Below are 9,527 nucleotides of genomic sequence, written 5' to 3' on the forward strand. Positions count from 1 at the left end.
TTATGTAACTCTCTGTAAAAATTCTCTATTAAATAAGATCTATGCTTGTTGCTTGTTTTATAATGACAATCTAAGTTTAGACTCAAAAACAATTTGTCTCTCTCATCTTGGTTCTTTTCCTCAGTCCTTGTCTTAGTAACCAACAGGTGAACAGTAACTGTATCAGGAATAACCCAAAATCATATAAGACCTGTGCGGGCTAAGTAAGAAGGGTAACAACCCAAAATCTTACACATAAGCCGGGACACTGATTGAAAGGTGAGGTCCTGAACAGGTGAGGCTCCCTGGAAAACAAACAATAAAAGAAAGCAGTTTAGTTAAAAAAAAAAGAGTAAAAATTTAAAAAGTAAATATATTTAACCGTACCATCACGGTATTGTGACTATCTACTTTATTTCTGTACTTCACTATTACTGTATTTTTCTTTTACTATTTACTATTTTACCAAGAACTATTACTATTTTGTTATTACTGTTTACTGTTAATTAGTACTATTTACTGTCATTTTAAGGTATTTTATTTACTGTTAATCTACTTCTGTTTAATATTACCTTTAATCTACTACTATTATACTTATTTACTATTTACTTAAAAATTTGCTTTTTAGTAAAATTTTAGTATATATATATATATATATATATATATATATATATATATATATATATATATATATATATATATATAAGTGTGATCGTGCACACGCGTTGCGTGTGTAATATAATAATATATAAATTATTTGGGTATTTAAAAATCCGAATGATTTGGATTTTCTAGTGTCATCCTTACGTTCAGAATCAAGAATTAATTATTTGGGTAAGATTCATCAGACCCATGCAATAATATAATAATGCAAAGGTGACTAGAGAATCCCAACAATAAACTACTACAATGGGCTTCCCTATGCAAAAAATTATTTTAATTTAATATTATACTTATCTTAGTAAAAGAAACTAAGAAAAGTATATTTTTTAACATCGTCAGCCTAAAATATTTATAGAAGCTTCTTTGATCATAGTGTTGTCAATTTTAAGATGTGGGACTAAAGAGAACTATATTTTTTTATATAAAACAACCAGAGAAAATTAATGATGAGAAAAATTCATAATAATACGTCGTAGCTGAGTCTTGAACTCTAGATCACTGATTGTTTCGCTTGTGGAATTACTAATAAACCTTGAAATTATTTTCAATGTGAATAGAAAAAAGGACAGTAACGTAAATTCATTTTAGGCTTTACCAAAGTTAGTTAGTAAAGGGGGGAGATTTTTAATAAAATAGTAAGATATATATATATATATATATATATATATATATATATATATATATATATATATATATATATATATATATATATATAGTTTTGATCCCCTGCGTGACGTGCACAGTGCGCGACTGTGTGCGTCGCGCAGGAGATCAATTAATAGCTTGTTTTTTATTTTTTTAAATTTTTTTATTTTTTTTATGTTTTAAATTTAAAAAATTAATTAAAAAAAATAACATTTCCTTATATAAATTTTTAATACATTAATATATCCCCTCGACATATTACAATACTCAATAAATACTTAAATTAATTTTATTTTAATTTTTTTTAAAACCAAACACTATAACTTAATTGGGAAGCCTGAACCCTAGAGGTAAAATCTAAAAAAAAAAAAATAGATTTGATACTATAACCCAAAGTCTGAACCCTAGAGGTAAAATCTCAAAAAAAATAGCTTTGATACTATAACCCAAAGCCTGAACCCTAGTGGTAAAATCTAAAAAAAATAACTTTGATACTATAACCCAAAGCCTGAACCCTAAATAGCTTTGATACTATAACCCAAAGCCTGAACCCTAGAAGTAAAATCTAAAAAAAAAATAACTTTAATACTATAACCCAAAGCCTGAACCCTAGAAATAAAATCTTAAAAAAAAATAATTATTTTTTAATTCAAAATTTTAAAAAAATAACAAAACACAGACATTTTAATTAAAAAAACAATATTTCTTTATATAAGTAGTTAATACGTTACGATATCCCCTTAACATATTACAATACTTCATAAATACTTAAATTTATTTCATTTTTAATTTTTTTTAACTAAATACTATAATCCAATTAGAAAATCTAAACTCTAAAGGTAAAATCCTAAAAAAAAAATTAACTGAAAAATTATATCCAAATTAGGATGCCTGAACCCTACCAATAAAATCATAAAATATATATTTTATTTATTTTTTAAATCAAAATTAATATATTTTATTTATTTTTTTAATAAAAAAAATCATGATATACTGCGCGACACGCACAGCGCAGTATATCAAAATCATATATCTATATATATATATATATATATATATATATATATATATATATATATATATATATATATATATATATATACCCCTTGATGGTTAACACAATAGATAAATGTTGGACTTTAAACTCGTGAACGTAATAGTAGAAAAGAACGGAAGAGAAATGAAATGGATAAGCATTGGTTAACATTCATAATAGTGGATGAAATTCAAACTAGCTAAAATGGAAAGAAAGAAGGACAAAGAAAATAAATTAAAAAAATATATATACAGAATAGAATGGATAAAATTGCATGAACAGTACACATTCAAATTAGTGAAATTAAGATGAAATTAAGACAGGAAAGAAGGAAACAAGCAAATAAATATGTAATTAAAATAACAAGGTCTAGTTACCATGTCTGTAGCAAATGGATAGAATTCACAGAACATACCATTAGAAGAGAAAGAAAGAAAGAAACAAAATAGATAAATAATTAAAAATAAATAAAATAGAATGGACAAAATCTAGTTAACATGCATATAGAAGAACAGAAATGGAAATCATGCACACAATTTTAATTGGTCAATCCAACACGATCAAATTATGGAATCAGATTGGGTCATTTTAAGTTAGGGTTTCTTTTCTTCTTGGCAGAAGCTCTACATGATTAGGGAAAAAGAACTTAGCTCTGATAGAACTTAAATGTCACGCCTCACAATCGGGGATTGACATCGATGTTGCTTTCAACCCAAAGTTAGAAAACAACTAGCCTCAATAGTATAATAATTGCCACATAAAATCAGTCTTTACATTCCCAACATAAAAAGTACACTATTTTTACTATTCGATGAATTAAATTATTTTCCCCTAACTAAATTAAGAAACTCATAGTTGTAGCAAAATTCTAGTCCTTATGTCCGTAATTGGAGCTGGTACACCATCCCCAGAACTCAACTTGCTCTGCATCATCGATCTCATTCTTGGCACCACTTTCGTCTCTAATTGAAATAGTTTGTAGGGGGTGAGTGATTTGGGAATCACTCAGCAACTAGGGGATAAAACACAAATATTGAAATTCTGGTGAAACAATAGTAAAAATAACAAAAAAAATAATCTAGACATAGATTTTCACGTGAGCACTTAAATTAAATCATATTCCTCATAGCTTAACTGATATCAGCACTCTAGAATTATCTCTCCTAGAGGAGAGGTTGGAGATTAGAAATATTACAGAAGTCAGAAGTTATACATGTTCAGAATACATATTCCTACCATTTAGTTCATGATTAGTTTAGTACCTAAAATTATGGAAATAATAGTAATCAGAAATAAAAAAATGTTTAGAAATGAAACAAATTAATTTTTAGAGAATAAAAACTATTAATTTTGAAAAATCCAGAATTTGCACAATAAGTTCACTTACACGTTCCTTAGAAGTTGTTATGGCGGTGGCCTCTTCTTCTTTGCCCAAAATGAATCTTCCAGGGATATGTCTTCTCTTCTGATCTAGATTTTACGTAACTTTCCCATAGTTATTTATAGGGGTGAAGTTTTGATCTCCACCAACCCCATTATCTCCACTAACACCCTTATCTCCACTAACACCATGATCTCCGCTACCCCACTATCTCCACTATCCTATTCAAATCATGGTCTTTACACTGTTAGTCGAGCGTCAAGTGTTGCAAGGTCTGAGCGACCTAAGAGCTTCTCGAGTCTAAGTGGGAAGCTGAGTGATCTATTTGTCGAGTTAGGATGTCGAATGTCAGACTACCATGTCGGGATGCCGAATGTTGAGCTAGTGACTGCCAAGTTGGGACATCGATTCATTGCATCACCTGACTACCAAGTTAATTGAGTAGCCAAGTCACTGATTCTAAGTGGGAAGAGAAAGACTAAGGCTTGTGTTTGGTGAGGTTTTCTTAAAACATATTAGTCCCCTCCGATTGTGCTTCGAGATCACATTAGACGTCTATTTCTTAAGATACAACGATAAAACCACAAATGCAACCTAGCATAGGTTGTTTTTGGCAAATTAAGAAAGCACCCCTATGCTGCATTGAACAATCGAGTAATGGTCATTCATTGCCTCAAGCTAGCAGTGACCTAAGGGTGGAAGAGAACGAGGGATGAAGTGGATGGAACTTTGGCTATGCCTCTCAATGCTTATGTGTTTGCTCTTTCTGCTTAAGATCATGCCCTCCTTATATAGGAGTTTCATCCCTTTGTTACATTGAATGATTGAGTAATGACTATTCATTACCTCCAGCTAGCTGAGTTGTACGCCCGTAGCCATTTCAAATTGGTGATTATGGATTCACCATTTCACTTAGGAAAATTTTGTCCTAATGAGTTCGATATTCGACATGTACATGTCATTCTTGCACATAAATCAACTTGATTCAATGTAATTTAAACCCTAGATTTGCACCCCCTACAGGAGGGGGCGCATAAGAGAGAATCTCTCCCCATGCATATGTTCATAACTTCAAAACTTATATTACATTATAAAATTACCACAAATTCATAAATTCCCTAATGTGAGTCTAAACTTCCATGCACTTGGGAGGCTTTCTCATCTATCTCTCTTGTTTCCATTCAAATTTCTAACAAGTGATACTTATAATCTTTTAAAGGATTAAGAGGGTTGAAGACTTCTTTGATGCACCAAAGAATCACTATAAACTCATACATGGTGACCACACCACCTAGCCAAGGAATAATTGAGGCTTGATGCATGAGCCAAAAAAAAAAACCTTTGCACTTCCTAAACTTAATAACTTAAAGTAATATTTTGGAGGTCAACTTTTAGATTCATCTGACCGTCTATTTAATATTAAAAAAATGACAATCTACTAAATTACACCGTTAGATTTCCATAATACCTAAAATGTTTTCTAATTTGTATATTTATAAAAAATATGTAGTTGTTTCCTTTCATACCTCTCCTTCACAAGTAGTTGACTTCTTATTCATCAACAATCGACTACCTATTAGACAGTTAAGTGTAATAGTTGATTCTTAAACTTGTTATGTTCAATTTGTGATCAACAGTTAACTTCTCAACTTTACTATTAAGCTTCTTGTCAAGTTTATCTCAGACCTACTCTGGTCTAGATTAGCAATCATCATCGGTTGACTGCCATAAATTGAATACCTCATCTCAAAGTTGTGTTAATTTCATAAACTCTTAGTTCTCTATCAAATTGTGAAATTTATATCTGAGAGCATGATTATACTTAGGATGAGGCAAAGAGTGCAATGAACTTAATTTAAAGTGATTATGAGGCGTCTAAGGTTATCAATGAGTTTTGGTTAAAACTCGTTGATAGACCTACATTGTCCAAAATTTTAAAATCTTGGTATGGTCTGAACTAGGAGAGTTCTAAGAACCCTTTGATGATTTTGGTGAATATGATAGACATAGGTCTTTTAATGAGTTTGTGACAAAATATTTTAAGGTTGTGTTAATTTTAGAAACACATAGCTCTCTATCTAAATAATAAAATTCATGTATCATGGTTATACTCAAGATAAGACAAGAAATGCAATAAACTTGATTTGAAGTGTTTTTAAAGTGCCTAAAGTCATTAATGAGTTTTGACCGAAACTTACTAATGACTCTACACTGTCAAATTTTTAAATATTGGCATGGTCTAAAGCAAGAGAATCCTACTTTGGTGGTATTGATGAGTGAGTATGACAAATCTAGATTCTTTAATGAGCTCTTGATAAAATATCTCAAAGTTGTATTAATGTTAGAAACTCATAGCTCTCTATCTGAGCTATGAAATCCATGTTGGAGGGTATGATTATACTTAAGATCCTAATTTGAAGTGATTCTTAGATATCTAAGATGATCAACAAGTTTTAGGCAAAACTTGTTGACAATCCTATAGCATATGAAATTATAAAATCTTACCACAATTTGAACTATAGGAGTTTTAGGAATCTTTTGATGATGTTTGTGAGTGAATATGATAGGCATATGTCATCTAATGAGCTTGTAATAAAATATCTCAAATATATATCTATTTCAAAGCTCATAGTTCCCTGTATAGGTTGTGAAATTAATATTTGTAGCATGATTACACACTCAAGAAGTTTTTGGAAGCGTAATAGTTTTGATTTGGGTGCCTAAAGTCATGAACAAATTTTGTCTAAAATTTATTGATGACCTTAAACATCTTAGAAATATTTCAAATCAAGTTCATTAATTGTACTTTTTGCTCTCTTAAGTGTAATCATGCCCATATATATATATATATATATATATATATATATATATATATATATATATATGTGTGTGTGTGTGTGTGTGAGAGAGAAATAAATCAAATAGAACATTTATAGCTGAGTTGAACCGTCAAAGGAGTAGCACGATAAAAAATAATTATGTATATATATATATATATATGTGTGTGTGTGTGCACGCGTGATAAATCAAATAGAACATTTAGTAGCTGAGTTGAATCATCAAAGGAGTAGCATGATAAAAAATAATTATGTATATATATATATATATATATATATATATATATGTGTGTGTGTGTGTGTGTGATAAATCAAATAGAACATTTAGTAACTGAGTTGAACCGTCAAAGGAGTAGCACGATAAAAAATAATTATGTATTTTAATAAATATAAAATAAATATAAATTTTATTGTACAATTCAATAAATTATCAAAAAAAAATAGAAAAACAACCTAGCCAACATCAGCTAGGACATCCAAGGCGTGAAGTGTGAACACAAACCCCCAAAGTTATAAAAATACAGCCAAGGGAGAAAAGACTTTTTCCAACCTCATTAAGAACAGTGAAAGTGAAAAGATGAGGAGAAAAGAAATAATAAGACAAAAAGAGAGAAGGTCCATGGTGACATCACCAATCCACCCTGAATACTCCACCTTAGCAGTTCACCTCGATGAATCCTCATCTCCACCCAACACGTACGTGTCATGATCACTTACTCTCATCCTCGACCTTATTTCTAAATAAGACTTTCTCCCATGATACGATTGAAAGGCTTAAGCTATTGATGAACTAATTATATTGAGATGATACACCATATGAGTTGAATTTGGAAGTGTTGACTTTCAATTAAGCAAAACATATATTTATCTTGTTATAGAATTAAAAAATAAATATTGTTCAAAATGGAAGAATATTAAATTTTTGCATGTCCTGTGAAGATGAGGATTAAAGATGCAGCTTAATTTTTGCAAATTATTTTTTAAAACTGTTTTTAGATCTGATCTGAGAAATTTTCTGCTATCTCTTTCACGTGCTTTTTGAGTTGCATCAACGGAGCAAGAGCAAAAGAAAGATTTTGATTTGCAGCATGCTACAATTTATCATATCAAACATTGCCGGCGAAAGATTGAGGAGGCACTGAAAGAGATAAGTCAGAGGAGAACTTGGGAGATGTGACAGGAAACAAGGGCAGCAATTGGGGAGGCTCCGCCGCCGTCGACAGTGCCCTGGGCGACGGGTGCAGGTAGAACCCTTTCTCTGCGATCGCCCGGTCCTCCGCCCACTTACCCGCCTCCGAGTTGGGGTGCGGCGTCCGGTTGAAGGGATCAGGGCTCAGGGGCGTCACCGGGCTTAGTGCCAGCGACGGGAAATCCAGCATGCTCGGTGACACGATCTCCGGCTGCCTGCGGGGCGAGAGGCCGGCGGCGGCGCCGCCGACGGGGGAGCCGGGACTCGACTGAGAGATCGTCAGCGCGAGGGGACTGAGGTGGCTGAGGTTCCGCAGGCCGCTCCTCCGCTCGTAGAGCTTGAAAGCGGGCTTCTTTAGCCCAGTGGCCTTAAATCCCGGAGCAACCGGTTGTTTCTGAGACGTCGCGACGGCGGCGGCTGCGGTCTCGGCCGTCCCTGTGAGCATCTGAACTACTTGCTTGAAGGACGAGGCGTCCGCCTGGACGAAGGTCGTCTGATACGGACTGGGCTCACAAGATTTCAGGACAGGTACTTTAGGAGGAAGAGGCGCCGACGCCGGCGGAGCTGCTCCATTGCTGCCGGTTTCTCGAGGACAAGCTATTTGATGATTTTCCATTTCATACAAAGAAGAAAGCTAAAACAAACAGAAAAATAAAAGGAAAAGAAAAAAAAACAAAAGAAAGAGTGAGAGGAAGGGTGAGAAAACTCCCTCAGATCAGGTTCCCGTTCTCGAGTATAATTTGTCTCTTCTGTTGATTGGCTGATGCATTTGAAAGAAGAGAAAAGGAAAAAGGAGCTTTTATTTTATTCGAGAATACGAAACCATATGGATTTCCACTGTCAGATTACCTTTCATTGACTTAATAGAGAGATATCCTCGATTGCCATGTATCATCGTTTACTAATTTGATAATGCAGTGGATTGGCTACCTCTTACTTTAGGGAGGGAGGGAGGAGGAAGAGGAACGGAGACTGACGAATTGGGCTGGGAATCATGTGAGTGAGGTTTTTGAGAGTGGCCTCTGTCTGTCTGCATGGTGGAAGAGAGGACGGAAGGAAAGGAGCATCCAGTTCTCCATTAATGGCCATGTGGGCCCTTCTAGTGGGACTGGCCATTCATGATGCAAAAAGGTTGGAACCGCCAACCCAGCGGCCCCCTCACCCCGGCCCCACAAGTATGAGAGGGAGTAAATCACGGTGAATACGGGCCCAGCTATGACATGGCGGTCTTAGGTGTTTAGCACGGACAGATATTGATGTTATCGCAATTGCTGCCGCAGACCTTCGACCTCCCGACTCATGATGCAAGAATACCATGTCATAACCGGCTGATCCCGCCCGTGGGGGCAGGGACTGGCCATTCATCATTGGCATGGTAGATGTGAGAGAAAGATTCTTGGCGCAGGCTGTGCCTCACGAGCTTCTTCCACGTCGGCCAACTTTAAGTCCCCACACTGGGCATTTCCTTAAAAAAAAAAATGCAATTTATAAATTATTCCCATAATTTATCTTCGTAATTATTTTTTACTATAATAATATTCCTTGACCTTTCTCTCCACCTCTTTAGAAAAAAATAAAATCTTCTCTTTAGAAATCTTTTCAAATGTCTCTATATTTTTTGAAAAAAAGGTAAATTATTGAATATTTATCCTATTATAATGGTTTTTACATGAAAGAGATCTGACATCTAGTCAGATATTTTACTAACCAACTGGGTCAATATGTGAGGGCACTCTCCGCCTTTCTTGCGCTGCATGAAGCAAGGATCCAATGCACACAATGGGAGTACTGCATTGT

The 9,527-nt window shown here is 33.8% G+C and overlaps 1 protein-coding gene across 1 annotated transcript; it reads right to left on the minus strand.

The window, feature by feature from the left end:
* Positions 1–7,599: 7,599 nt before the first annotated feature.
* Positions 7,600–8,772, minus strand: LOC122053749 (VQ motif-containing protein 4-like). Its single transcript, XM_042615730.1, has 2 exons — positions 8,580–8,772; positions 7,600–8,490 (listed from the first exon to the last, which is right to left on the minus strand). The coding sequence occupies exon 2, from the start codon at positions 8,344–8,346 to the stop codon at positions 7,648–7,650; it is 699 nt and encodes a 232-aa protein (XP_042471664.1). The 5' UTR covers positions 8,347–8,490; positions 8,580–8,772; the 3' UTR covers positions 7,600–7,647.
* Between the last annotated feature and the right edge of the window lie 755 nt (positions 8,773–9,527).

Source organism: Zingiber officinale, chromosome 3A, assembly GCF_018446385.1.
Source record: "Zingiber officinale cultivar Zhangliang chromosome 3A, Zo_v1.1, whole genome shotgun sequence".
Taxonomy (NCBI): Eukaryota; Viridiplantae; Streptophyta; class Magnoliopsida; order Zingiberales; family Zingiberaceae; genus Zingiber; species Zingiber officinale.